Source organism: Oncorhynchus nerka, linkage group LG15 (assembly GCF_034236695.1).
Source record: "Oncorhynchus nerka isolate Pitt River linkage group LG15, Oner_Uvic_2.0, whole genome shotgun sequence".
Classification (NCBI taxonomy): domain Eukaryota; kingdom Metazoa; phylum Chordata; class Actinopteri; order Salmoniformes; family Salmonidae; genus Oncorhynchus; species Oncorhynchus nerka.
In genome coordinates this window covers 20,277,863-20,305,546 of record NC_088410.1, presented here as the reverse complement: position 1 = coordinate 20,305,546, position 27,684 = coordinate 20,277,863, and the positions used below count along the sequence as shown (strand labels likewise).

General features: G+C 50.5%; 1 protein-coding gene across 1 annotated transcript; it reads left to right on the top strand.

The window, feature by feature from the left end:
- Positions 1 to 4: 4 nt before the first annotated feature.
- pcyt2 (phosphate cytidylyltransferase 2, ethanolamine) lies at positions 5 to 27,684 on the top strand. The gene is made up of 13 exons (XM_065001249.1): positions 5 to 307; positions 6,323 to 6,411; positions 6,600 to 6,648; positions 6,740 to 6,852; positions 7,215 to 7,366; positions 7,626 to 7,667; positions 9,224 to 9,362; positions 9,917 to 9,999; positions 14,997 to 15,074; positions 15,944 to 16,009; positions 17,246 to 17,311; positions 17,444 to 17,532; positions 26,320 to 27,684. The coding sequence occupies exons 1-13, from the start codon at positions 186 to 188 to the stop codon at positions 26,435 to 26,437; spliced, it is 1,206 nt and encodes a 401-aa protein (XP_064857321.1). The 5' UTR covers positions 5 to 185; the 3' UTR covers positions 26,438 to 27,684.

Sequence of the window (27,684 nt, the reverse complement as noted above, 5' to 3'; positions counted from 1 at the left end):
GCCGCTACCTATGAGTAGTCATGGTTCGACCGTGATGCGAATTCCATTCCAAAGGAGGCGTTGTCCTACCGGCGGGTTCATTCTTACGTTAAACCGGGGGATGGGATCACCCAACCCGTCATTTTAACGGCATTATTTTATTATTTTGTGGTTTTAGCTCAGAGTTTTAATATTATTTTATCAACATGATCAAGAACGGTCACCACACATCGAGTGAGCAGGGGATAGAGAGCGGTGCTAAGCAGGGAGACTTGGCTTGCAGCCCAGAGAAGAGGAAGCGCTCTGTCCGGGTGTGGTGTGATGGCTGGTAAATCGTGTAGTTACGCCTCCTGTCCAGCTAGCTACTTATATTAGCTACATGTACAACGTTGCCTAGCTGCGAAAAGGGTTTATATCATGTTTGGTGGTCTGTTGTGCGTATAGTAACCTCAGTAATTTAAGTAGCTAGGTAACGTTAGCTAGGCTAGTGACTAACTGTTAGCGTAGCTTTACCAACAATGTTACATTTTGGTTGATCAACTGTTGATTATAACCACTAAGCTAGATAACGGCACATCGTTACATTCCGCTTCACACAAACTGGCTAACTAGGTCTTTTTGCTACTTTGTAAACATGAACTTGAGTGTTGCTGCATGGCCAAACAAAAGTGTCTACTAATGTGAATATTTTGTGATTTCAATCACAAATACCCCTAAAGTCAGATAAATACAGTACCTACTAGCTAGCTATACTGTTTCAGTTGCTACCTTTCTGAGAGAGGGGCTGTGAATGTGATCACAGCCTGCTCGTGTCGACCAGTAGGAACGGAATGATCTCAGCTAGACTTAAGTTTCTGTGCACATGGTTTGCTAAATGCGGTTTAGGTAGGATGTTACGTAACCTTGGCTGTCACTGTGATGTATGGATATTGGGGAGGCAGGTAGCCTAGTGGTAAGGTTGTTGGATCGAAAATCCCTGAGTTGACAAGGTAAACATCTGTCGTTCTGCCTCTGAACAAGGCAGTTAACCCACTGTTCCCCGGTTCTCCTTTGCACCCCAGTATCTCTACTTGCACATTCATCTTCTGCACATCTACCACATCTGTCACTCCCGTGTCTAATTGCTGTATTGTAATTGTTTCGCCTACTTATTGCCTTACCTCCCTTATCTTATCTCATTTGCTCACATTGTATATAGATTTTTGTTTTCTACTGTATGTTTGTTTATTCCATGTGTAACTCTGTGTTGTTGTTTGTGTCGCACTGCTTTGCTTTATCTTGGCCAGATCGCAGTTGTAAATGAGAACTTGTTCTCAACTGGCCACCTGGTGAAATATAAAAATTAAATAAAAAGGCGTCATTGTAAATAAGAATTTGTTCTTAACTGACTTGCCTAGTTAAATAAAGCTTACAATTTGTATTTTTTAAATATTGGAAATAACTTGGTACAGTGCAGTTGCTGACTTGCTACTAGCTAACAATTAGCCTGGTCCCAAATCGGTTTGTGTTTGACAATTCCTTGAGGAGCAGAAACAGACTGGCACCAGACTAGTTGTCTACAACCATAGACCTTATCAGTTCTAGTTATGTGTATGTCTACAACCATAGACCTTATCAGTTCTAGTTATGTGTATGTCTACAACCATAGACCATATCAGTTCTAGCTATGTGTATGTCTACAACCATAGACCATATCAGTTCTAGTTATGTGTATGTCTACAACCATAGACCATATCAGTTCTAGCTATGTGTATGTCTACAACCATAGACCATATCAGTTCTAGCTATGTGTATGTCTACAACCATAGACCATATCAGTTCTAGTTATGTGTATGTCTACAACCATAGACCATATCAGTTCTAGTTATGTGTATGTCTACAACCATAGACCATATCAGTTCTAGTTATGTGTATGTCTACAACCATAGACCATATCAGTTCTAGTTATGTGTATGTCTACAACCAGAACTAGACCATAGACCATATCAGTTCTAGCTATGTGTATGTCTACAACCATAGACCATATCAGTTCTAGCTATGTGTATGTCTACAACCATAGAGCCATATCCATATCAACCATAGACCATATCAGTTCTAGCTATGTGTATGACTACAACCATAGACCATATCAGTTCTAGTTATGTGTATGTCTACAACCATAGACCATATCAGTTCTAGTTATGTGTATGACTACAGCCTTTCTATAACAGTTCTAGTTATGTGTATGTCTACAGCCTTTCTATAACAGTTCTAGCTATGTGTATGACTACAGCCTTTCTATAACAGTTCTAGCTATGTGTATGTCTACAGCCTTTCTATATCAGTTCTAGCTATGTGTATGTCTACAGCCTTTCTATATCAGTTCTAGCTATGTGTATGTCTACAACCATAGACCATATCAGTTCTAGCTATGTGTATGACTACAGCCTTTCTATATCAGTTCTAGCTATGTGTATGTCTACAACCATAGACCATATCAGTTCTAGCTATGTGTATGACTACAGTTCTAGCTATGTGTATGACTACAGCCTTTCTATAACAGTTCTAGCTATGTGTATGACTACAGCCTTTCTATAACAGTTCTAGCTATGTGTATGTCTACAACCATAGACCATATCAGTTCTAGCTATGTGTATGACTACAGCCTTTCTATAACAGTTCTAGCTATGTGTATGACTACAGCCTTTCTATAACAGTTCTAGCTATGTGTATGACTACAGCCTTTCTATAACAGTTCTAGCTATGTGTATGACTACAGCCTTTCTATAACAGTTCTAGCTATGTGTATGACTACAGCCTTTCTATAACAGTTCTAGCTATGTGTATGACTACAGCCTTTCTATAACAGTTCTAGCTATGTGTATGACTACAGCCTTTCTATATCAGTTCTAGCTATGTGTATGTCTACAACCATAGACCATATCAGTTCTAGCTATGTGTATGACTACAGCCTTTCTATATCAGTTCTAGCTATGTGTATGTCTACAACCATAGACCATATCAGTTCTAGCTATGTGTATGACTACAGCCTTTCTATAACAGTTCTAGCTATGTGTATGTTCTACAATAACAGTTCCTATGTGTATGACCAGCCTATCAGTTCTAGCTATGTGTATGACTACAGCCTTTCTATAACAGTTCTAGCTATGTGTATGACTACAGCCTTTCTATAACAGTTCTAGCTATGTGTATGACTACAGCCTTTCTCATACACAGCTGACCTGTACAGTAGTTGGCTGGCAACGGTTGGTAGGCCGGAAGAACGGTCATTCATTTGTTGATTGATCTGAAAGTCACTGTTTTAGCTACTTGATATCAATTTCATGCTATAGAAAGGTATACAGACTAGCCCAAACTAATACCTCTTATTACGTTTATAATAACTGTATTTTACTGTTATTACCCAACTGTATTTTACTAACTGTAAACATGATGAGGAGCCCAGTGGGACGAAGGCTGTTGTCATGGCAGCACTACTTACTGTATGTTGCAAAGCTTGATTTGTTGTCAGAGGACAATGTGCAGAGTGACATAGCTAGCTACCCAACCCAGTTGGCAAGGAAGTACAAAGTCCCCCCTTATCAGTTGACCATAACAGGTGTTTACTTTCAGCAGTAGCTTGGCATTAGGTAAAGTCAACACCTGTTATATTCGGTGCATGTGACAAATAACATTTGATTAGTAGCTAATAGGCCTTTATTCAAGTTGGTAAAATACATGAATGCCTGATAAGGCTCCTTCCTGGGTGACGTTTCCCCTAGCTACAGATCTAGGATCATCTCCCCAATCCTAACCTTAATCATTAATGGGGGAAATGCCAAAATGACCAAAGATCAGCGTCTACTCTAGGGGCACCTTCTTCCTCCCTTGATAAGGATGAGGTAGAAGCTCTGTGATCGATTCTGCTGTCTGCCAGGTGGAGAATGACCTGCAGTAACCTTTGTCTCCCTGTGGATTAGAGAGGAGTCAGGAGAGTAAGTTATTAGCCAAGGCCAATAACACGCTCTGATGTCCTTGCTCTGGCTTGGTTCAAATACTTTACCTAGGTTATATTCATTAAGTCAACTTGTCCCATAAAGAAATGTGCTTGTTTTGTTTCAACCCCATACGGTGTGCACTAAATCAATAGGAAATACCACCCTGGCTAACTATCACTGATTCAACACGACTGGATAGGGGAAAGTAAAGGATTCTACTACTTAGCTTTCACCTATTAACAGACACCAGATCAGTGATTCGGCTCTTTCAAAGAAGAAGAAGGGGGAAGAGGAAGGAAGGATGCATTTTGAGAGTACTCAAACAGAGCTAGTCTCTCACTCCCCCCCATCCACACCACCTAGTACCTACAGCCTGCATTGTGCTCATCATGGGATGTGTCCAAAATGGCAGCCTATGTTGTGCACTTCTTTTGACCAAGGGCACCTCTTTTGATCAGAGCCCTATAGTGCACTTACTCTAATACTAAATAGCCTTTTATGGGGTAGTGTCCCAAACGGTATTCTATTCCCTTTATAGGGCACTACTTTTGCCCAGGGCCCATAAGGATCTGGTTAAGTGTAGTGCATCATGTAGGGTACAGAGTACCATTTGGGTCGCTGACGTGGTCTTGCTGAGTTTACTTGAGGCGAGAGCCGACTGACTCCCACCTCCCCGTTCTCACCTTGTGACTGGTGGTGGCATAGCTATAAACACTGCTCTCACACAGACACGGACTCTCTGCCCTCGTGGTACCCAGACAGAAAGATAGCTTGTTTTGACATGGCAGTCCAGAATAGTGGATATAAATAACTAACCAACCGTCTGTCTGTTTACATAGTGATGAAGTATTAATAGCTAACCAACATAGTGAACATGTCGTACAGTGACAGATACAGCATGGGGGTGGCAGAGGGGTCTTGTTGGGGTCTTTTAGGGGGTAGCAGGAGGGTCTTTTAGGGGTAGCAGGGGGTCTTTTAGGGGTAGCAGGGGGTCTTTTAGGGTGTAGCAGGGGGTCTTTTAGGGTGTAGAAGGAGGGTCTTTTAGGGTGTAGCAGGGGGTCTTTTAGGGGTAGCAGGAGGGTCTTTTAGGGGGTAGCAGGAGGGTCTTTTAGGGGGTAGCAGGAGGGTCTTTTAGGGGGAAGCAGGAGGGTCTTTTAGGGGGTAGCAGGTTAGCTACTTAATTAATACTTAATCACTGTGTAAACAGACAGAAGGTTGGTTAGTTATTTATACCCACTATTCTGGACTGCCATGTCAAAACAAGCTATCACAAACTAGCTTTCTGTCTGGGTACCACGAGGGCAGAGTATCTGTGTCTGTGTGAGAGCAGTGTTTAGAGCAGGGGGGTCTTTTAGGGGGTAGCAGGGGTGTCTTTTAGGGTGCAGCAGAGGGGTCTTTTAGGGTGTAGCAGAGGGGTCTTTTAGGGTGTAGCAGGGGTCTTTTAGGGTGTAGCAGAGGGGTCTTTTAGGGGGTAGCGGGGGTCTTTTAGGGTGTAGCAGAGGGGTCTTTTAGGGGAGCAGGGAGAGTGAAAGAAAGTGGGAGAGAGCGAGAGATGAGTGATAAGAGTACATCAAAATAAAACAGAAGCACTCAGTGTAATTTGTTACAGCGGAGTATGTCCCAAATGGCACCCTATTTCATACAGAGTGCACTCAGAATGATTTCGTTACACAGTGGAATGAATTAGAGGGAGTGGCTGTTTGGCCAAAACCCAGCAAGTTATGTGGATAGGACAGACCTATCAGAGGCAGGCTCTCTGTACTATAGTGGCAGTGTAAAGGAGAGTTGTTGGGAGTCCCCAGTTGATCTGCCTGTCTCCTGGTCTTAGCCTGGGATACTGTCGTCTTGGTTACACCTCAGGGATAATTCCCACGGTAATCCTGGTGTTAATTACAGAGAGGAATCAGTACTTACACACACACATTACAGAGAGAGGATGACACACATACTGCCAGATCCACACATTGTACTTTCCTTGGGCTGAATCCTAAGTTGAGAAACGTAACTTGTTGTGTTTAGTGTAAATCCTACCATGACTGGTAATCCTGTGACGGTAGGACAGAAGGAGGACGGAGCAGAATGTAGGGTTGTGTGGGGTGATGGGTCTGCTGTGTGGAAGGAGAGCGGTTCCTCCATATCTATTCCATTAGAGGTGTCTGCAGGCGGGGCGGGCAGGCAGGCGGGCAGGCAGGTGGGCAGGCAGGCGGGCAGGCATCTACCTACCTACCACTGGATACAGATGCCAACTATCAAGTATAGAGCAGCTTCTCATTAAAACACTAGCCCCTCCCTTTAGACCAGCTCAGTTATACACACACTGTCTGTCTCACGTTAATGACATCATGCTCTCTCTCCCTGTCCTGTAGTTATGACATGGTGCACTACGGCCACTCCAACCAGCTGAGACAGGCTAAGGCCATGGGAGATTACCTCATCGTTGGAGTACATACAGATGGTGAACACACAGACACACACACAGACACACACACGGAGACACACACACAGACACACACACGGAGACACACACACACGGAGACACGCACATTAATCATAAGTATCTCAGTCTCTGTTTCTTCACTTGCCTCTCTGTTCCCCTCCACTACACCACAGTAATATACAGTCACTTCCCTTCTCTCCCTCCAGAAGAGATCTCGAAGCACAAGGGTCCTCCTGTCTTCACCCAGGCAGAGAGGTAAGAAAATCACTGCATTTCATTTTCATGTCAATGGACAATAAAGTTTTGGTATGTAAATGGACAATAAAGTTGTGGTATGGTGTTGTAGGTATAAGATGGTGCGGGCTATCAAGTGGGTGGATGAGATCGTAGAGGGTGCTCCCTACGTCACCACACTGGACACACTGGACAAATACAACAGTGACTTCTGTGTCCACGGAGGTAAGGGGAGGGAGCGAGCGGGAGGTAAGGGGAGGGAGCGAGCGGGAGGTAAGGGGAGGGAGCGAGCGGGGGTAAGGGGAGGGAGCGGGAGCGGGAGATAAGGGGAGGGGGGTAAGGGGGAGGGAGCGGAGGTAAGGGGAGTGGGACGTAGGGGGAAGGGGGCCCTGACGGATCGATTTGTTACTTTTTTAAAGGAGAACAGGGACTCATCCTCCTTCCATATTTCTGTGTTTATTTAGACAGTTGAGAATGTACATTCCAGGCTGCAGTGGTAGAGTGGCAGAACAGTGTCAGAGGTGGGATTCTATCATGTTGTTCTGATGTCAGAAAACTAACTCCAACGTTGTCCTTGTGTACCTTAGATGACATCACCCTGACGGTGGACGGTAAGGACACGTATGCGGAGGTGAAGAGAGAGGGCCGGTACCGGGAGTGTAGACGCACCCAGGGGGTCTCCACCACAGACCTGGTGGGCCGCATGCTGCTCATGACTAAAACCCACCACAGTAACATCGTGAGTACCACACACAGAGTGCACACTGACCCTACAGTACCGTAGTGTGTGTGCTTACAGCAGGGGAGGCTGGTGAGGGGAGGACGGTTCATACTAAAGGTTGGAACGGAGGGAAGGGTATTAATTCCATTCATTCAGCTCCAGCCCATCCTCCCCAATTAAGGTGTCACCAACCTCCTGTGGCTTACACTGTTGTAATGGCAGAAATCACACAGGACCGACCTCAAGCAAAACTCTCTCTTCCTCTGTCGGTTTACAGGACAACTCAGACTACCAACAGCACACGGACAACTTTGGGAAGGTAAATATTACTATTCAAATATATTCTGGAGAGGAAGTGGAGATGACAACACTCTGTGGTTGTGGATTATTCTGAACACAAGGGGGCGCAATTCCCCTGCTCAGGACAACCAAGGTGTGCTGTACATCTCAGTGAAAATAGTACCGTCGTGTATTCAGATGTAATGTTCAGAAAGTTAAGTTATTTTGTATTTTTTAACAAAACGTCTCTTTGGAACATCCACGTGAGCCTGCTTTCTGAGGTGTTACTTCATCAGGCTTTCCAACTACTATGAGATGGCTGGGTTTCTGAGGTGTTACTTCCTCAGGCTTTCCAACTACTATGAGATGGCTGGGTTTCTGAGATACTTCCTCAGGCTTTCCAACTACTATGAGATGGCTGGGTTTCAGGCTTTCCAACTACTATGAGATGGCTGGGTTTCTGAGGTGTTACTTCCTCAGGCTTTCCAACTACTCTGAGATGGCTGGGTTTCTGAGGTGTTACTTCCTCAGGCTTTCCAGCTACTATGAGATGGCTGGGTTTCTGAAGTATTACTTCCTCAGGCTGTCCAACTACTATGAGATGGCTGGGTTTCTGAGATACTTCCTCAGGCTTTCCAACTACTATGAGATGGCTGGGTTTCTGAGGTGTTACTTCCTCAGGCTTTCCAACTACTATGAGATGGCTGGGTTTCTGAGATACTTCCTCAGGCTTTCCAACTACTATGAGATGGCTGGGTTTCTGAGATACTTCCTCAGGCTTTCCAACTACTATGAGATGGCTGGGTTTCTGGCTGTCCAACTACTATGGTACTTCCTCAGGCTTTCCAACTACTATGAGATGGCTGGGTTTCTGAGGTATTACTTCCTCAGGCTTTCCAACTACTATGAGATGGCTGGGTTTCTGAGGTATTACTTACTCAGGCTTTCCAACTACTATGAGATGGCTGGGTTTCTGAGGTATTACTTCCTCATGCTTTCCAACTACTATGAGATGGCTGGGTTTCTGAGGTACTTCCTCAGGCTTTCCAACTACTATGAGATGGCTGGGTTTCTTTCTGAGGTACTTCCTCAGGCTTTCCAACTACTATGAGATGGCTGGGTTTCTGAGGTATTACTTCCTCAGGCTTTCCAACTACTTTGAGATGGCTGGGTTTCTGAGGTTAGGGTTTAGAACGGCCCTTCACTTCTCTCCTCCCCTCCATGTTCTCCCCAGGGTCCTAAGGGCCACAGGCTATGGACAGGAGTTGGGATAGGTTTATATTAGGTTTGTGTTAGGTTTAGATGAGGGTTCGAGGTTATGACTATAATAGTGTTTCGTCTCCCCAGGGTCCTAAGGGCCACAGTCCATGGACAGGAGTTGGGATAGGTTTATATTAGGTTTGTGTTAGGTTTAGATGAGGGTTTGTGTTAGGTTTAGATGAGGGTTCGAGGTTATGACTATAATAGTGTTTAGTCTCCCCAGGGTCCTAAGGGCCACAGGCTATGGACAGGAGTTGGGATAGGTTTATATTAGGTTTGTGTTAGGTTTAGATGAGGGTTCGAGGTTATGACTATAATAGTGTTTTGTCTCCCCAGGGTCCTAAGGGCCACAGTCCATGGACAGGAGTGTCCCAGTTCCTCCAGACCTCCCAGAAGATCATCCAGTTTGCCTCAGGACAGGAGGCCCAACCTGGGGACACCATCATCTACGTAGCCGGGGCCTTCGACCTCTTCCGTATCCTTATGTACCGCTGTGTCTGTGAGAGAGACCAAGGGTGGTTGTGTGTCTGTGAGAGACACATGGTGGTTGTGTGTCTGTGAGAGAGACAGACACATGGTGGTTGTGTGTCTGTGAGAGAGACAGACACATGGTGGTTGTGTGTCTGTGAGAGAGACAGACACATGGTGGTTGTGGTTGTGTGGTGGTTGTGTGTCTGTGAGAGAGACAGACACATGGTGGTTGTGTGTCTGGGGGTTGTGTGTCTGTGAGAGAGACAGACACATGGTGGTTGTGTGTCTGTGAGAGAGACAGACACATGGTGGTTGTGTGTCTGTGAGAGAGACAGACACATGGTGGTTGTGTGTCTGTGAGAGAGACAGACACATGGTGGTTGTGTGTCTGTGAGAGAGGCCGAGACAAAGGGTGGTTGTGTGTCTGTGAGAGAGACAGACACATGGTGGTTGTGTGTCTGTGAGAGAGGCCGAGACAAAGGGTGGTTGTCTCTGTGTGTGTGTGTGTGTGTGTGTGTGTGTGTGTGTGTTATTACCTTGACCACTCCTCCCCGTCAGACATTGGTCATGTTGACTTCCTGGAGACGGTCTACAAACAGGCTGAGAGGCCTTACGTCATCGTGGGACTGCACTTTGACCAGGTATGTACACACACACAAACAAACACACACGCGTTCAGAAAACGCTGACCCCATCAGATTCAGTCAACATTTGCACTGAGCCAAAGGGTAGAGTTGCCGCTTTCAAGATGCGGACTCTAACCCGGAATTTATAATTAATCTTGTTATGCCCTCCGACGAACCATCAAACAGGCCAAGCGCCAATACAGGGCTAATATTGAATCGTACCACACCGGCTCCGACGCGCGTCTTATGTGGCAGGGCTTGCAAACTATTACAGACTACAAAGGGAAGCACAGCCGCGAGCTGCCCAGTGACACGAGCCTACCAGACGAGCTAAATCACTACTACGCTCGCTTCAGGGTAAGCAATACTGAGGCATGCATGAGAGTATCAGCTGTTTCTGACGACTGTGTGATCACGCTCTCCATAGCCGACGTGAGTAAGACCTTTAAACAATTCAACATTCACAAAGGCGCCAGGCCAGACTGATTATGTGCTCCGGGCATGTGCTAACCAACTGGCAGTCTGGTGTCTTCACTGACATTTTAAAACATGTCCCTGTCTGAGTCTGTAATACCAACATGTTTCAAGCAGACAACCATAGCCCCTGTGCCAAAGAACACTAAGGCAACCTGCCTAAATGACTACAGACCTGTAGCACTCACCTCCGTAGCCATGAAGTGCTTTGAAAGGCTGGTAATGGCTCACATCAACACCATTATCCCAGAAACCCTAGACCCACTCCAATTTGCATACCACCAAAACAGATCCACAGATCTCCACACTGCCCTTTCCCACCTGGACAAAAGGAACACCTATGTGAGAATGCTGTTCATTGACTAGAGCTCAGCGTTCAACACCATAGTGCCCTCAAAGCTCATCACTAAGCTAAGGACCCTGGGACTAAACACCTCCCTCTGCAACTGGATCCTGTACTTCCAGACAGGTCGATCCCAGGTGCTGCTACCTACCCTCAACACAACTGCCACACTGATCCTCAACACTGGAGCCCCTCAAGGGTGCATGCTCAGTCCCCTCCTGTACTCCCTGTTCACCCACTACTGCGTGGCCAGGTACGACTCCCAACACCATCATTAAGTTTGCAGATGACACAACAGTGGTAGGCCTGATCACCAACAACGACGAGACAGCCTTTAGGAAGGAGGTCAGAGACGTGGCCGGGTTGTGCCAGAATAACAACCTATCCCTCAACGTGATCAAGACAAAGGAGATGATTGTGGACTACAGGAAAAGGAGGAACGAATACGCCCCCATTCTCATCGACGGGGCTGTAGTGGAGCAGGTTCCTTGGTGTCCACATCACCAACAAACGAACATGGTCCAAGCACACCAAGACAGTCGTGAAGAGGGTACGACAAAACCTTTTCCCCCTCAGGAAACTAAAAAGATTTGGCATGGGTCCTCAGATCCTGCAAGGCACTACAGAGGGTAGTGCAAACAACCCAGTACATCACTGGGGCTAAGCTGCCTGCCATCCAGGACCTCTACACCAGGCAGTGTCAGAAGAAGGCCCTAAAAATGGTCAAACACCCCAGTCATGGACTGTTCTCTCTACTACCGCATGGCAAGTCTAGGACCAAAAGGCTTCTCAACAGTTTTAACCCCCAAGCCATAAGACTCCTTAGGTAATCAAATGGCTACCTGGACTATATACATTGTGTTCCCCCCACCAACCCCTATTTTACACTGCTGCTACTCTGTTTATCATATATGCATAGTCACTTTAACCATACCTACATGTACATATTACCTCAATCAGCCCGACTAACCGGTGCCTGTATGTAGCCACCCTACTGTATATAGCCTCGCTACTGTATATAGCCTCGCTACTGTATATAGCATCTCTACTGTATGTAGCATCTCTACTGTATGTAGCCCCTCTACCGCGTGTAGCCCCTCTACCGCGTGTAGCCCCTCTACCGCGTGTAGCCCCTCTACCGCGTGTAGCCCCTCTACCGCGTGTAGCCCCTCTACCGCGTGTAGCCCCTCTACCGCGTGTAGCCCCTCTACCGCGTGTAGCCCCTCTACCGCGTGTAGCCCCTCTACCGCGTGTAGCCCCTCTACCGCGTGTAGTAGCCCCTCTACCGCGTGTAGCCCCTCTACCGCGTGTAGCCCCTCTACCGCGTGTAGTAGCCCCTCTACCGCGTGTAGCCCCTCTACCGCCCCTCTACTGTAGCCCTCTACCGCCGCGTGTAGTAGCCTCTCTACCGCGTGTAGCCCCTCTACCGCGTGTAGTAGCCCCTCTCTAGTAGCCCCTCTACCGCGTGTAGTAGCCCTCTACCGCGTGTAGCCCCCTCTACCGCGTGTAGCCCCTCTACCGCGTGTAGTAGCCCCTCTACCGCGTGTAGTAGCCTCTCTACCGCGTGTAGTAGCCCCTCTACCGCGTGTAGCCCCTCTACCGCGTGTAGCCCCTCTACCGCGTGTAGCCCCTCTACCGCGTGTAGCCCCTCTACCGCGTGTAGCCCCTCTCTACCGCGTGTAGTAGCCCCTCTACCGCGTGTAGTAGCCCCTCTACCGCGTGTAGTAGCCCCTCTACCGCGTGTAGCCCCTCTACCGCGTGTAGTAGCCCCTCTACCGCGTGTAGTAGCCTCTCTACCGCGTGTAGTAGCCTCTCTACCGCGTGTAGTAGCCCCTCTACCGCGTGTAGTAGCCCCTCTACCGCGTGTAGCCCCCCTCTACCGCGTGTAGTAGCCCCTCTACCGCGTGTAGCCCCTCTACCGCGTGTAGTAGCCCCTCTACTCCCCTCTACCGCTGACTGTGTCTTCCCTCTACTGTCCCTACCGCTGTAGCCCCTCTCTCCGCGTGTAGTAGCCCCTCTCTACACACCGCGTGTAGGCCCCTCTACCGCGTGTAGTAGCCCCTCTACCGCGTGTACACACACACCGGCCCTCTACCGCGTGTAGTAGCCCCTCTACCGCGTGGCCCCTCTACACGTGTAGCCCTCTACCGCGTGTAGTAGCCCCTCTACACCCCCTCTACCGCGTGTAGTAGCCTCTCTACAGTAGCCCCTCTACCGTGTAGTAGCCCCTCTACACGTGTAGACCTCTCTACCGCGTGTAGTAGCCCTCTGTAGTAGCCCTCTACCGCGTGTACCCCTCTACCGCGTGTAGGCCCGTGTGGCCCCTCTACCGCGTGTAGTAGCCCCTCTACCGCGTGTAGTAGCCCCTCTACCGCGTGTAGTAGCCCCTCTACCGCGTGTAGCCTCTCTACTGTTATTATTCACTGTCTTTTTACTGTGTTTTTATTTCCTTACCTATCTATTGTTCACCTAATACCTACTATTTACTTAAAAGTTGCACTGTTGGTTAGGGGCCTGTAAGTAAACATTTCACCTGTTGTATTCGGCGCAGGTGACAAACTTTGATTTGAAACCCTGACCCCATCAGAATCTATGTGAATGTGGTTTTCTAACCCTGTAGACATGATTGGGGGGGGGTGCTGACTGTGTTTCACTGTCCCGCTCTCTCTCTCACACACAGGCCCGTGGTACGCACAGACACACACACAGGCCCGTGGTACGCACAGACACACACACAGGCCCGTGGTACGCACAGACACACACACAGGCCCGTGGTACGCACAGACACACACACAGGCCCGTGGTACGCACAGACACACACACAGGCCCGTGGTACGCACAGACACACACACAGGCCCGTGGTACGCACAGACACACACACAGGCCCGTGGTACGCACACACACACACAGGCCCGTGGTACGCACAGACACACACACAGGCCCGTGGTACGCACAGACACACACACAGGCCCGTGGTACGCACAGACACACACACAGGCCCGTGGTACGCACGGACACAGACACAGGCCCGTGGTACGCACGGACACAGACACAGGCCCGTGGTACGCACGGACACACACACAGGCCCGTGGTACGCACGGACACACACACAGGCCCGTGGTACGCGCAGACACACACACACACACACAGGCCCGTGGTACGCGCAGACACACACACACACACACACAGGCCCGTGGTACGCGCAGACACACACACACACAGGCCCGTGGTACGCGCAGACACACACACACACAGGCCCGTGGTACGCGCAGACACACACACACACAGGCCCGTGGTACGCGCAGACACACACACACACACAGGCCCGTGGTACGTGCAGACACACACACACACACAGGCCCGTGGTACGCGCAGACACACACACACACACACACAGGCCCGTGGTACGCGCAGACACACACACACAGGCCCGTGGTACGTGCAGACACACACACACACACACACACTGTTACAGAGAAACATGTGGATCCAGTTGACTACATTATAAGAAGGACTGACATGTCTAAAAGCTACAGAGGGCCTCGCTGCTCGTGTTCCCCAACTCCATTCCAATGAAACACGCTGCCATTGGTCGAGAGCCAGTATAAATACTCTGTCATTGGTCCTCGACTGTGGGGGTCGTCCTATTCCTTTCAGACGCTGTTCCAAGGTCGGTTGTGATGGAATGCTGAAGGATCAATCCCAGCAGGAGGAGACTTTGCTCAACTCGATCTTCATGGGGGAAAAAGAGTCAGCGGGTTTTAACCAAAAACAGATTTAAAAATACATTTAAAAAAGGGCCAAATCTTAACCTTCACCATTAGTGGGGATGACAGAACTGACCTAAGATCAGTGTCTAGAGGCAATATTAAACTACTTCTTTGTAACCACCCATAGACTTCGATAGACAACAGTAGTGGCCAAAAGCATGGGCATTGAGGACTTTCACCATTTCGAAGTAGTCAACTGGTCTCACATTGTTTACCGACTCATAAGTAGTAGAAGACGATTGGAAATGGAAATGCCCTCGATGCCGCTGCCCATGCTTTCACAGACACCAAAATGGGACAAATACCCCTGTTTCACATTGCAATAAAGCCTCATGCCATTGGTCGAGAACTAGTCAAATATCCTGACATTGGTCGAAAGCTAGTAAATATCCTGTCATTGGTTGTTGTGTTTTTCTGTCAACCAGGAAGTGAATCGCTACAAAGGGAAGAACTACCCAATCATGAACATCCACGAGAGAACCCTGAGTGTCCTGGCCTGCAGGGTGAGAACATACACCCTGCAGACACCCACCAACACACACCCCGACACACACTCATAGACACACACCAATGCACAAACACACGCGCAGACACACACAAGCACAGAAACATAACGACACATACACACATTAAACATACACCGACACACAGGCGCCCACCAACACACACTCCTAGACACACACCAACACACGCGCAGACACACACCAACACACGCGCAGACACACACCAACACACACTCCTAGACACACACCAACACACGCGCAGACACACACCAGCACAGAAACACAACGACACAACGACACAGACACACACCAACATAGACACACACAGCTTCTTTGTAACCCCATGGGCCCAATAGTCACAGACAGTTAAAGCTGTCTGCTCTGCCTAGAGAGAAATGTTCTCCTTACACACACACACACACTGAAGGATGGTAGGCTCTCCTCCATTTATCTCTTATCAGACCAGCTACAGAAGAATGATCCTCTGTCCTCCCGGTGTCTGTGTTCACATCAAACCGTCTGCTTGTGTATCTTACATCTTTTAATGTGTGTTGACGTGTCTTGAGAATGTGTTTTATGAAATCCTTATCCGAATCCTAAACGGCACTCGATTACTCAAACCACACAAAGGGTGTCTATACAAACGCACACACACACACACACACACACACACACACACACACACCGGATTACGCAATTCTATAACCATTCAGAGTTAACACAAAGCCTGAAACTGTCTCCCTGTCCTGTGACAGAGCTATGACTCAATGACTTTTAATAGTCACCCTGGACCTAAATACAACCATTACACAACACTCACAACTCACTCATTTATTTGTGTTTAATTATCTCTCCCTCACCTCCTCCAGTATGTATCAGAGGTGGTGATTGGGGCTCCCTACGCTGTGGGTAAAGATCTGCTGGACCACTTCAAGGTGAGGCACACGAAGACACACACACACACTCACACGAAGACACACACATTGAAACAGTGATATTGTTTGACTGGGAGAAGAGACGTCTTTCCTAACATGCATAGCCTCTGTTAGGGAGAAACATGTACAGTGTGTGTGTGTGTGTGTGTGTAAACTGACCTTTCTCCTGTGTGTATGGGACTGGGCATTGATCCAGACTGGGGTGCTGTAGTAATGTCAGGCTGTTACTGTATAGCAGACATACTACAGATGTCGCTCTCCCTCTCGCTCTCTCTCCCCCTCGCTCTCGCTCTCTCTCCCCCTCGCTCTCGCTCTCTCTCCCCTCGCTCTCGCTCTCTCTCCCCTCGCTCCCCTCGCTCTCGCTCTCTCTCCCCTCGCTCTCGCCCTCTCTCTCGCCTCTCTCCCCCCTCGCTCTCGCTCTCCCCGCTCGCTCTCCCCGCTCGCTCCTCGCTCTCGCTCTCTCCCCCGCTCGCTCTCTCTCCTCCTCGCCCCTCTCTCCCCTCGCTCCCCCCCCGCTCTCTCTCCCCCTCTCTCCTCCCCTCTCTCTCCCCCTCGCTCTCGCCCCCTCTCTCCCCCCTCGCTCTCGCTCTCCTCCCCTCGCTCTCGCTCCTCGCCTCGCTCTCTCCCCCTCTCGCTCTCTCCCCCTCGCTCTCTCTCCCCCCTCTCTCCCCTCGCTCTCGCTCTCTCTCCCCCTCGCCTCGCTCTCTCTCCCCCCTCGCTCTCGCTCTCTCTCCCCCTCGCTCTCTCTCCTCTCCCCCCCCCCTCTCGCTCTCTCTCCCCCCTCGCTCTCGCTCTCTCTCCCCCTTCTCTCTCTCTCCCCCTCTCTCGCCGCTCTCGCTCTCCCTCTCCCCCTCGCTCTCCTCTCTCCCCCTCTCTCCCCTCGCTCTCCTCCCTCTCTCTCTCTCTCGCTCCCTCGCTCTCTCCCCCTCCTCGCCTCCCCCTCTCTCTCCCCCTCTCGCTCTCTCTCCCCTCTCTCTCCCTCCCTCGCCCCCTCCTTCCTGTTATACCATAGATATTATTGATCATCCCCCCCATGTCACTTCCTGTTATACCATAGATATTATTGATCATATTTTAATTGACCATGTCACTTCCTGTTATACCATAGATATTATTGATCATATTTTAAATGACCATGTCACTTCCTGTTATACCATAGATATTTATGATAAATCATGTAGGTTATATAATTGATCCTATTGACTATACTCATGATCTATGATGTCACACTTGTAGGTGGACCTGGTGTGTCATGGGAAGACAGAGGTGTTTCCTGACAGGGACACTGCAGACCCTTATGCTGTGAGTACTGACTGTGTGTCTGTGTTTGTTTATGTGTGTTTGTCTGTTTTGCAGTATTCGTGTGTGTGTCTTTTTGTGTGATTGCATGTTATCGTGTGTGTGTGTGTGTGTGTGTGTGTGTGTGTGTCCCAGGAGCCTAAGAAGAGAGGTATCTTCCGTACAGTAAACAGTGGTAACGGTTTGACCACCGATGACATCGTACAGAGAATCATCAAGAACCGGTAAGGGCCTCTCTCACCCATCTGTCTCACCCATCTGTCTCACCCATCTCTCTCACCCATCTGTCTCACCCATCTGTCTCACCCATCTGTCTCAGATTCACCCATCTGTCTCACCCATCTGTCTCACCCATCTGTCTCACCCATCTGTCTCACCCATCTGTCTCACCCATCTGTCTCACCCATCTCTCTCACCCATCTCTCTCACCCATCTCTCTCACCCATCTGTCTCACCCATCTCTCTCACCCATCTGTCTCCCCATCTCTCTCACCCATCTGTCTCCTCTCTCACCCATCTGTCTCCCCATCTGTCTCACCCATCTGTCTCACCCATCTGTCTCACCCATCTCTCTCACCCATCTGTCTCACCCATCTCTCTCACCCATCTGTCTCCCCATCTCTCTCACCCATCTCTCTCACCCATCTCTCTCACCCATCTGTCTCACCCATCTCTCTCACCCATCTCTCTCACCCATCTGTCTCCCCATCTCTCTCACCCATCTCTCTCACCCATCTCTCTCACCCATCTGTCTCACCCATCTGTCTCACCCATCTCTCTCACCCATCTCTCTCACCCATCTGTCTCACCCATCTGTCTCCCCATCTCTCTCACCCATCTCTCTCACCCATCTGTCTCCCCATCCTCATCTGTCTCACCCATCTGTCTCCCCCCATCTGTCTCACCCATCTGTCTCACCCATCTCTCTCACCCATCTCTCTCACCCATCTCTCTCACCCATCTCTCTCACCCATCTGTCTCCCCATCTCTCTCACCCATCTCTCTCACCCATCTCTCTCACCCATCTGTCTCACCCATCTGTCTCACCCATCTGTCTCCCCATCTCTCTCACCCATCTGTCTCACCCATCTCTCTCACCCATCTGTCTCACCCATCTGTCTCATCTCTCTCCCCATCTCTCTCACCCATCTGTCTCCCCATCTCTCTCACCCATCTGTCTCCCCATCTGTCTCCCCATCTGTCTCCCCATCTGTCTCACCCATCTCTCTCCCCATCTGTCTCCCCATCTCTCTCACCCATCTGTCTCCCCATCTCTCTCACCCATCTGTCTCCCCATCTCTCTCACCCATCTGTCTCCCCATCTCTCTCACCCATCTGTCTCCCCATCTCTCTCACCCATCTGTCTCACCCATCTGTCTCACCCATCTGTCTCCCCATCTCTCTCACCCATCTGTCTCCCCATCTCTCTCACCATCTGTCTCACCCATCTGTCTCACCCATCTGTCTCCCCATCTCTCTCACCCATCTGTCTCCCCATCTCTCTCACCCATCTGTCTCCCCATCTGTCTCCCCATCTTTCTCACCCATCTGTCTCCCCATCTCTCTCACCCATCTGTCTCCCCATCTGTCTCACCCATCTGTCTCACCCATCTGTCTCACCCATCTGTCTCCCCATCTGTCTCCCCATCTGTCTCCCCATCTGTCTCCCCATCTCTCTCACCCATCTGTCTCACCCATCTGTCTCACCCATCTCTCTCACCCATCTGTCTCCCCATCTGTCTCCCCATCTGTCTCCCCCATCTGTCTCCCCATCTGTCTCCCCATCTGTCTCCCCATCTGTCTCCCCCACCCCCATCTCTCTCACCCATCTGTCTCCCCATCTCTCTCCCCATCTCTCTCACCCATCTGTCTCCCCATCTCTCTCACCCATCTCTCTCACCCATCTGTCTCCCCATCTCTCTCACCCATCTCTCTCCCCATCTCTCTCACCCATCTGTCTCACCCATCTGTCTCCCCATCTCTCTCACCCTCTCTCTCACCCATCTGTCTCACCCATCTGTCTCCCCATCTCTCCCATCTCTCACCCATCTGTCTCCCCATCTGTCTCCCCATCTGTCTCCCCATCTTTCTCACCCATCTGTCTCCCATCATCTCTCTCACCCATCTCTCTCCCCATCTCTCTCACCCATCTGTCTCCCCATCTCTCACCCATCTGTCTCCCCATCTCTCACCCATCTGTCTCCCCATCTTTCTCCCCATCTGTCTCCCCATCTCTCTCACCCATCTGTCTCCCCATCTCTCTCACCCATCCCATCTCTCTCACCCATCTGTCTCCCCATCTCTCTCACCCATCTCTCTCATCTGTCTCCCCATCTCTCTCCCCATCTCTCTCACCCATCTGTCTCCCCATCTCTCTCACCCATCTGTCTCCCCATCCCATCTCTGTCTCATCTCCCCCATCTGTCTCCCCATCTCTCTCACCCATCTGTCTCACCCATCTGTCTCACCCATCTCTCTCACCCATCTCTCTCACCCATCTGTCTCACCCATCTGTCTCCCCATCTCTCACCCATCTGTCTCCCCATCTGTCTCCCCATCTTTCTCACCCATCTGTCTCCCCATCTCTCTCACCCATCTCTCTCCCCATCTCTCTCACCCATCTGTCTCCCCATCTCTCTCACCCATCTGTCTCCCCATCACCCATCTGTCTCCCCATCTCTCTCACCCATCTGTCTTCCCATCTCTCTCACCCATCTGTCTCCCCATCTGTCTCCCCATCTCTCTCACCCATCTCTCTCCCCATCCCACCCATCTGTCTCACCCATCTCTCTCACCCATCTGTCTCATCCCTCACCCATCTGTCTCCCCATCTCTCACCCATCTGTCTCCCATCTCTCTCACCCATCTGTCTCCCCATCTCTCTCACCCATCTGTCTCCCCATCTCTCTCACCCATCTGTCTCCCCATCTCTCTCACCCATCTGTCTCCTCTCTCACCCATCTGTCTCACCCATCTGTCTCACCCATCTGTCTCACCCATCTGTCTCACCCATCTGTCTCCCCATCTCTCTCACCCATCTCTCTCACCCATCTGTCTCACCCATCTGTCTCCCCATCTCTCTCACCCATCTGTCTCCCCATCTCTCTCACCCATCTGTCTCCCCATCTGTCTCCCCATCTTTCTCCCCATCTCTCTCACCCATCTGTCTCCCCATCTGTCTCACCCATCTGTCTCACCCATCTGTCTCACCCATCTGTCTCCCCATCTGTCTCACCCATCTGTCTCCCCATCTGTCTCCCCATCTCTCCCCATCTGTCTCCCCATCTCTCTCACCCATCTCTCTCACCCATCTCTCTCACCCATCTGTCTCTCTCTCTCACCCATCTGTCTCCCCATCTCTCTCCCCATCTCTCTCCCCCATCTCTCTCACCCATCTCTCTCACCCATCTCTCTCACCCATCTCTCTCACCCATCTCTCTCACCCATCTGTCTCACCCATCTCTCTCCCCATCTCTCTCACCCATCTGTCTCACCCATCTGTCTCACCCATCTCTCTCACCCATCTCTCTCACCCATCTGTCTCCCCATCTGTCTCACCCATCTCTCTCCCCATCTCTCTCACCCATCTGTCTCCCCATCTCTCTCACCCATCTGTCTCCCCATCTCTCTCACCCATCTGTCTCACCCATCTGTCTCCCCATCTCTCTCACCCATCTCTCTCACCCATCTCTCTCACCCATCTGTCTCACCCATCTCTCTCCCCATCTGTCTCCCCATCTCTCTCACCCATCTGTCTCCCCATCTGTCTCCCCATCTTTCTCACCCATCTGTCTCCCCATCTCTCTCACCCATCTGTCTTCCCATCTCTCTCACCCATCTGTCTCCCCATCTGTCTCCCCATCTCTCTCACCCATCTGTCTCCCCATCTCTCTCACCCATCTGTCTCACCCATCTGACCCATCTGTCTTCCCATCTCTCACCCATCTCTGTCTTCTCTCACCCATCTCTCTCACCCATCTGTCTCCCCATCTCTCTCACCCATCTGTCTCCCCATCTCTCTCACCCATCTGTCTCCCCATCTCTCTCACCCATCTCTCTCCCCATCTCTCTCACCCATCTCTCTCACCCATCTCTCTCACCCATCTGTCTCACCCATCTGTCTCACCCATCTCTCTCACCCATCTGTCTCACCCATCTCTCTCACCCATCTCTCTCACCCATCTGTCTCACCCATCTGTCTCCCCATCTCTCTCACCCATCTGTCTCCCCATCTCTCTCACCCATCTGTCTCCCCATCTCTCCCCATCTGTCCTCTCTCACCCATCTGTCTCACCCATCTCTCTCACCCATCTGTCTCACCCATCTCTAACCATCTGTCTCAAATCTCCTCACCCATCTCTCTCATCTGTCTCCCCATCTGACCCTGTCTCCCCATCCCCCATCTCTCTCACCCATCTGTCTCCCCATCTCTCCCCCATCCTCCCCCATCTGATCTCTCTCACCCATCTCTCTCAACTCTCTCACCCATCTCTCTCACCCATCTCTCTCACCCATCTCTCTCACCCATCTGTCTCACCCATCTGTCTCACCCATCTGTCTCCCCATCTCTCTCACCCATCTCTCTCACCCATCTCTCTCACCCATCTGTCTCACCCATCTGTCTCCCCATCTCTCTCACCCATCTCTCTCACCCATCTGTCTCCCCATCTGTCTCCCCATCTGTCTCCCCATCTTTCTCACCCATCTGTCTCCCCATCTCTCTCCCCATCTCCCCATCTGTCTCCCCATCTCTCTCACCCATCTGTCTCCCCATCTCTCTCACCCATCTGTCTCCCCATCTTTCTCACCCATCTGTCTCCCCATCTCTCTGGTTCTTCCCCATCTCTCCACCCATCTGTCTCCCCATCTCTCTCACCCATCTGTCTCCCCATCACCCATCTCTCTCACCCATCTGTCTCCCCATCTCTCTCACCCATCTCTCTCACATCTGTCTCCCCATCTCTCTCACCCATCTGTCTCCCCATCTCTCTCACCCATCTGTCTCCCCATCTCTCTCACCCATCTGTCTCCCCATCTCTCTCACCCATCTGTCTCCCCATCTCTCTCACCCATCTGTCTCCCCATCTCTCTCACCCATCTGTCTCCCCATCTCTCTCACCCATCTGTCTCACCCATCTGTCTCACCCATCTGTCTCACCCATCTGTCTCACCATCTGTCTCCCCATCTGTCTCCCCATCTGTCTCCCCATCTGTCTCCCCATCTCTCTCAGACTCCCCATCTCTCTCACCCATCTGTCTCCCCAACCCATCTCTCTTCTGTCTTTCTCTCTCCCCACTCATCTGATCCCCCATCTCTAACCCATCTGTCTCATCTCTCTCACCCATCTGTCTCACCCATCTCTCTCACCCATCTGTCTCCCCATCTCTCTCACCCATCTCTCTCACCCATCTGTCTCACCCATCTGTCTCAATCTCTCACCCATCTGAATCTGTCTCCCCATCTGTCTCACCCATCTCTCTCCCCATCTCTCTCACCCATCTGTCTCCCCATCTCTCTCACCCATCTGTCTCCCCATCTATCTCACCCATCTGTCTCACCCATCTGTCTCCCCATCTCTCTCACCCATCTCTCTCACCCATCTCTCTCACCCATCTCACCCATCTGTCTCACCCATCTCTCTCCCCATCTGTCTCCCCATCTCTCTCACCCATCTGTCTCCCCATCTTTCTCACCCATCTGTCATCTCTCTCACCCATCTGTCTTCCCCATCTCTCTCACCCATCTGTCTCCCCATCTGTCTCCCCATCTCTCTCACCCATCTGTCTCCCCATCTCTCTCACCCATCTGTCTCCCATCTCTCTCACCCATCTGTCTCCCCATCTCTCTCACCCATCTGTCTTCCCATCTCTCTCACCCATCTCTCTCACCCATCTGGGAACCCATCTCTCTCACCCATCTGTCTCCCCATCTCTCTCACCCATCTGTCTCCCCATCTCTCTCACCCATCTGTCTCCCCATCTCTCTCACCCATCTCTCTCACCCATCTCTCTCACCCATCTCTCTCACCCATCTGAACCCATCTGTCTCACCCATCTGTCTCACCCATCTGTCTCACCCATCTGTCTCACCCATCTGTCTCAATCTCTCTCACCCATCTGTCTCACCCATCTGTCTCACCCATCTCTCTCACCCATCTGTCTCCCCATCTCTCTCACCCATCTGTCTCACCCATCTCTCTCACCCATCTCTCTCACCCATCTGTCTCCCCCATCTCTCTCACCCATCTGTCTCACCCATCTGTCTCACCCATCTGTCTCACCCATCTGTCTCACCCATCTGTCTCACCCATCTCTCTCACCCATCTTCTCACCCATCTCTCTCACCCATCTCTCTCACCCATCTCTCTCCCCATCTGTCTCCCCATCTCTCTCACCCATCTCTCTCACCCATCTGTCTCACCCATCTGTCTCCCCATCTCTCTCACCCATCTGTCTCCCCATCTGTCTCCCCATCTGTCTCACCCATCTCTCTCCCCATCTCTCTCACCCATCTGTCTCCCCATCTTCTCACCCATCTGTCTCCCCATCTCTCTCACCCATCTGTCTCCCCATCTCTCTCAATCTGTCTCACCCATCTGTCTCCCCATCTCTCTCAATCTGTCTCACCCATCTGTCTCCCCATCTCTCTCACCCATCTGTCTCCCCATCTCTCTCACCCATCTCTCATCTTTCTCACCCATCTGTCTCCCCATCTGTCTCACCCATCTGTCTCACCCATCTGTCTCCCCCATCTGTCTCCCCATCTGTCTCCCCATCTGTCTCCCCCCCCATCTGTCTCCCCATCTCTCACCCATCTGTCTCACCCATCTGTCTCCCCATCTCTCTCACCCATCTGTCTCCCCATCTCTCTCAACCTGTCTCCCCATCTCTCTCACCCATCTGTCTCCCCATCTGTCTCCCCATCTTTCTCAATCTGCACCATCTGTCTCCCCATCTCTCTCCCCATCTCTCTCACCCATCTCTCTCACCCATCTGTCTCACCCATCTCTCTCACCCATCTGTCTCACCCATCTCTCTCACCCATCTCTCTCACCCATCTGTCTCACCCATCTGTCTCACTATCTCTCTCACCCATCTCTCTCACCCATCTGTCTCCCCATCTCTCTCACCCATCTGTCTCCCCATCTCTCTCACCCATCTGTCTCCCCATCTCTCTCACCCATCTGTCTCCCCATCTCTCTCACCCATCTGTCTCCCCATCTCTCTCACCCATCTGTCTCCCCATCTCTCTCACCCATCTGTCTCACCCATCTCTCTCACCCATCTGTCTTCCCATCTGTCTCCCCATCTTTCTCACCCATCTGTCTCCCCATCTCTCTCACCCATCTGTCTCCCCATCTGTCTCACCCATCTGTCTCACCCATCTGTCTCCCCATCTGTCTCCCCATCTGTCTCCCCATCTGTCTCCCCCATCTGTCTCCCCATCTCTCTCACCCATCTGTCTCACCCATCTGTCTCCCCATCTCTCTCACCCATCTGTCTCCCCATCTCTCTCACCCATCTCTCTCACCCATCTGTCTCCCCATCTCTCTCACCCATCTGTCTCCCCATCTGTCTCCCCATCTTTCTCACCCATCTGTCTCCCCATCTCTCTCACCCATCTGTCTTCCCATCTCTCTCACCCATCTGTCTCCCCATCTGTCTCCCCATCTCTCTCACCCATCTGTCTCCCCATCTCTCTCACCCATCTGTCTCCCCATCTCTCTCACCCATCTCTCTCACCCATCTCTCACCATCTCTCCCCATCTCTCTCCCCATCTGAGGAAAGGAATCTCTCTCACCCATCTCTCTCAAAACCCATCTGTCTCACCCATCTCTCTCACCCATCTGTCTCACCCATCTGTCTCACCCATCTCTCACCCATCTCTCTCACCCATCTGTCTCACCCATCTGTCTCACCCATCTCTCTCACCCATCTCTCTCACCCATCTGTCTCCCCATCTCTCTCACCCATCTGTCTCCCATCTCTCTCACCCATCTGTCTCCCCATCTCTCTCACCCATCTGTCTCCCCATCTCTCTCACCCATCTGTCTCCCCATCTCTCCAGTCTGTCTCCCCATCTCTCTCACCCATCTGTCTTCCCCATCTCTCTCACCCATCTGTCTTCCCATCTTCTCACCCATCTGTCTCCCCATCTCTCTCACCCATCTGTCTCCCCATCTCTCTCACCCATCTGTCTCCCCATCTCTCTCACCCATCTGTCTTCCCATCTCTCTCACCCATCTGTCTCCCCCATCTGTCTCCCCATCTCTCTCACCCATCTGTCTCCCCATCTCTCTCACCCATCTGTCTCCCCATCTCTCTCACCCATCTGTCTCCCCATCTCTCTCACCCATCTGTCTCCCCATCTCTCTCACCCATCTGTCTCACCCATCTGTCTCCCCATCTCTCTCACCCATCTGTCTCCCCATCTCTCCACCCATCTCTCCCCATCTGTCTCACCCATCTGTCTCCCATCTCTCTCACCCATCTCTCTCACCCATCTGTCTCCCCATCTCTCACCCATCTCTCCCCATCTCTCTCACCCATCTATCACTGACTACCTTTGTCTCTCCTTGTCCCTCATCTTTTTCTCACTCGTTTGGTTATTTTTCCATCCCTCTCTCTCCCAACCTCCTCCACACCCCTCTCCCCACCTCCTTCCCACCTCCTTCCCACCTCCCCCACCTTCTCCCCACCTCCTCCCCACCTCCTCCCCACCTCCCCCACCTCTCTCCCAACCTTCTCCCCACCTCCTCCCCACCTCCTCCCCACCTCTCCCCACCTCCTCCCCACCTCTCTCCCCATCCTCTCCCACCTCTCTCCCCACCTCTCTCCCTACCTCCTCCCCATCCCTCTCCCCACCTCCTCCCCATCCCTCTCCCCACCTCCTCCCCACCTCCTCCCTACCTCCTCCCCACCTCTCTCCCTCCTTTTTTGGTTTTATTGTATTGTTACATTGTACCAAATGCACTATACAAATTAAGTTGGTTTGATTGTCTCTCTCTAGGCTGCAGTTTGAGGCAAGGAACCAGAAGAAGGAGGCCAAGGAGATTGCGGTGTTTGAGGCGATGAAAAGCCAGTCAGAGGGAGAGCAGGCCGGGGACACGGCCCAGGCAGCACAGTAACCAGATCAAACTAGTTAGAACCAGACCCAGCTGTCCCAAAACTGATCCTAACCCAGAGTTTCTCAAACTCGAGAAACTCTGAAATAACCTTTTTTTTTAAAATTGCGTTTGGTTCATAGAACTGGGGTTAAGTCAGTAACCTCCGGTAGCTGCTAGATGCCGTTGTCATAGTGAGAGCGGTTTTGGTTTTCCTCCTATCTTTTGAACGGTTTAATCACCGGTTTCCCTCCTCAAAGCCCAGAAGCCTCAGAACAGAGTGGACAAGACCAGGCACTAAAATCAGACTGGAGGAAAAACAACAATCACTGGTGTTCATTTCTACTCAGCAGATCAAACTAAATGATTGGCTGATGATCTTCTGAACTTCCCAATACCTTTCTGATGCATTTGTCACTTCAAACAATCCTTCATATTGAAACACTGTCAAATGAACTGTCAACTAATTTGTAATAGTCGGTTATAGTCCCAGTTTAAGAACCAAACATTGGCTGTTGATTTCATCACTTTTTTTTAAAGAACAAAATGGGGTCACGGAACAAAAAAGTTTGGGAACCCCTGTCCTAACCAGCTCTAAATGGTTCAAACACGACCCGGGTCAGACTGAACCCAGCCAGCCCAAACCAGTCTAGTCCTACTATTTGTACTGTATACACATCCTTTAGTGAAGCATTGCCTGCTAGCCCGTCCTAGACCGGCTTTACCCCCCCAGTCCACAACGGGACAAACTCATTCCACCGACGGCCGAGTGTCTGCTGGTTTTCACTCCCTTGTACTTGATTGATGAATTAAGGTCAGTAATTAGTAAGGAACTCCCCTCACCTGGTTGTCCAGGTCTTAACTGAAAGGAAAAACCAGAGGACACTAGGCCCTCCATGAAATGAGTTTCCACCTGACCCAAACCGGATCAGACCAGATCAAACTGCAGAAACAGACTTTAACCAAGACACCTCCTCTCCTTCACCAGCTAAGGAGAACACAAAAATAACCCTCTTCCCTCTGTCAGAGGAGGCTGCTGAGGGGGAGGATGGCCCATAATAATGTCTGGAGTGGAATATCTGGAATGGACTGTGTTAAATCTTCTCCCACTTTCAGGCAGAAAGAAAGGAGAGGAAAGGAAGAGAATCCCAAGTGTGACTGATGAAAAAGAGAACATTGAGAGACTTGTGAAGAAGAGAGGAAAGTCTATGTAGTTGTGTGTGTACTGTATATTTAGTAGTGCCTTCTAGTCTGATCTACCAAATGGCACA